The following is a 2,489-nucleotide window of genomic DNA, read 5'->3' as shown; positions in this document are numbered from 1 at the left end:
TTCACATTACAGAAACTGCCCTCATTATGGTTACATACGATTTACTGATGCCGATGCTGGGGAGTCACATGTTTTATTGTTGCTCAACCTTAGTAATTCACTTAACACTATTGATCAAATAATTGAATTTCCTGTCTCCATTGGTACTTATGTTTCATCTTACCCTCTGCTGAAGCGTGGGGTGGCTCAGGAATCTATTCTTGGTCCCATTTTGTTTTCCTTTTATATGCTTCCATTAGGAAACATTATCAGTTATTATAAAACAGTCTCTCATCACTGCTACGCTGATGATACACATGTTTACTTGTCCTTTTAGCCAGATAACATTAGCTGTCAATGTAATGGAGTTCTTGTTTGTTATTGCGAAATGGATGACTTGTTGTTTGTTGCAGCTCAACTCAAACAAGACAGAAATAATAATATTTGGCCCTGATCACCTAGTAAGCAAACAGCAACCGTTTATTGGTCCACTGACAACCAATTTAAAACGTTCCACCTTAGAAATATTACCAAAATAAAATGAGCTATGTCCTTTATCTTTTCACACCTGGACTATTGCAGTGCACTGTGTGTGACTCCCCCTAGTGGACGTTGTGGAGTATTCTGTTGTCTTTGCTCCAAAGGTTTTTGTACAGAGTTTTGGTGTTTCCTGTCACTGTGGGCCGCAGAGCACAGTAGTACACAGCAGAGTCAGTCAGCTGAAGCTTCTGGATCTTCAGAGGAACTGATCTTGAGGTGGAATCCAGTGTGGATGAAAATCTTTCTTTAAACTCTTCCTTTGTTTTCCCATCATCCTGTTGAACGCGGTTCAGTATGAATGTGGGGCTGTTGTTTCCATCCTGTTTGTACCAGAACAAAGTTGGACCTGTGCTACTTGTCTCAAAAGTACAGTCAAGTGTAACTGTGTCTCCTTCAGCAGCAATGACATCTCCTGCTGGCTGGGTCACTCTGTCTTCTCCTTTACACTCTGGGGAAGAAGAGAACATGCAGAGGAAGAGATGGATCAATAAAGATGATTGATTAAAGGAGAACAATCAGTAGGTTTAAAGAGTTACCTAGCCAGAGAGTCAGAATCAGGATGTTTCTCAGCCAGTGGTTCATGTCTGCAGTGAGAGGGGAGGAGAGAGAGGAAGAACATTGATACTCTGATGGATCTGGGCCTTCACATCATTGGCCCTTCCTCTTCATCATCTGTTGAGGAACTCTCAACATTTACATCTCATTTACATCTAACCCTAACCCTTTTCAGTGTTTGTAAAACAAGGACTTCCTTCTGTTTTAATGCTGACAGGAGTAATATAGTAACTTGTCATTAGATTGTGTTGTCAGTGTCCACTTGGTGGCGCTGCTCTTCAGTAAACGGCACCTGAAGGAAGAGATAAATGTTGTTAATGACGATATCAAACTCTGCCTGCCTGTTCCAGTGGTTTCTAGGAAACAGATCCCTTGAAGGTTTTTCTTCTTCCTGCTTTAACCTACCTTTTAGTATGGTCAGAAACAAAGGAACAATCACACAGTAATGCAGTGACTCCATCTTCCAGACAGTATCTGTGTTCTGTCTGGTTTACATATCGAATGCATCTGACAGTAGGAGTCCTTTTCTGTGCTGCTCTTCTCTGACAGTGTTGCTCCTCCCTCAACCTATTCCTCCTCTCATGTCACTGTATGTTACCAACACCAACACCAGACCGACATATATTTTAGCCTTTAAAGCCCAGAGAGATAAACCTCTGTTCCTCTGCTGGGTTTCTTTGGGTTGGTTTTGCTTCTTTTGCACAATCATCAGTAAAGAAGGAATCTGGTTAAATATGCTCTCAAAGCCTCATGGAGGATCTATAATTAATATTCAAATGATAACTCATCCTAAAATGATTTTCTCCTCCGACCACTTGGTCAGAAATATTCTCCAGATGTTCCTATACTACATTTGTGAGTAAGATCTCTGATATTGTCTGCAAGGTTCCTTAATTATTGTTGGGCATGTATTTAGGGCTGTAATTCATACCCAGGGAGTTTAGTCTATGGGGAGTGTTATTGTGTCTCTCACATGCACTCACAAAGTCATTTCCCACCAGCGGTACTTCATTAGAGCAGACCTGACAGCCAGAACGGGGGCGACATGAGACTGCTGTTCACCTCCCACCCCCCTCTCCTGAGCACAGGACCCCCCCAGGCTTGTGTCCTGTTCTTTCAGTTTTCAGGTCAGCGGGCTTGTGAACGCTGATCTCACCTGGTCCTCCCCATTAAGTTCCACATACTCATGCACACACATGAGGGACATGGACCCAGCACATACAGTACTGTGCAAACGTTTTAGGCAGAATGCTTCCAAAACTTCACATGTTAACAGATTATATTAATCTTTCATTTAATATAACAAAATGCAAAGTGAGTGAACAGGAGATGGGGAATTTGGTGTGACCACCCTTTGCCTTAAAAATCAGCTCTTCAAGGCAGTCAGGGATTTTGTAGGCACATTGTCAGGTGTA

The 2,489-nt window shown here is 42.2% G+C and overlaps 1 gene segment (V, D, J or C); it reads right to left on the bottom strand.

Annotated features, from left to right (window-relative positions):
• Positions 1 to 681: 681 nt before the first annotated feature.
• LOC123965896 lies at positions 682 to 1,101 on the bottom strand (the record flags this gene model as incomplete). The annotated part of the segment is given in 2 exon segments: positions 682 to 967; positions 1,056 to 1,101. Coding segments are annotated over 2 exon segments (332 nt in total), but the record flags the coding sequence as incomplete, so codon positions are not given.
• Between the last annotated feature and the right edge of the window lie 1,388 nt (positions 1,102 to 2,489).

The sequence above is a fragment of the Micropterus dolomieu genome, unplaced genomic scaffold, assembly GCF_021292245.1.
Source record: "Micropterus dolomieu isolate WLL.071019.BEF.003 ecotype Adirondacks unplaced genomic scaffold, ASM2129224v1 contig_11734, whole genome shotgun sequence".
NCBI lineage: Eukaryota > Metazoa > Chordata > Actinopteri > Centrarchiformes > Centrarchidae > Micropterus > Micropterus dolomieu.
This window is presented reverse-complemented; position numbering and strand designations above follow the sequence as displayed.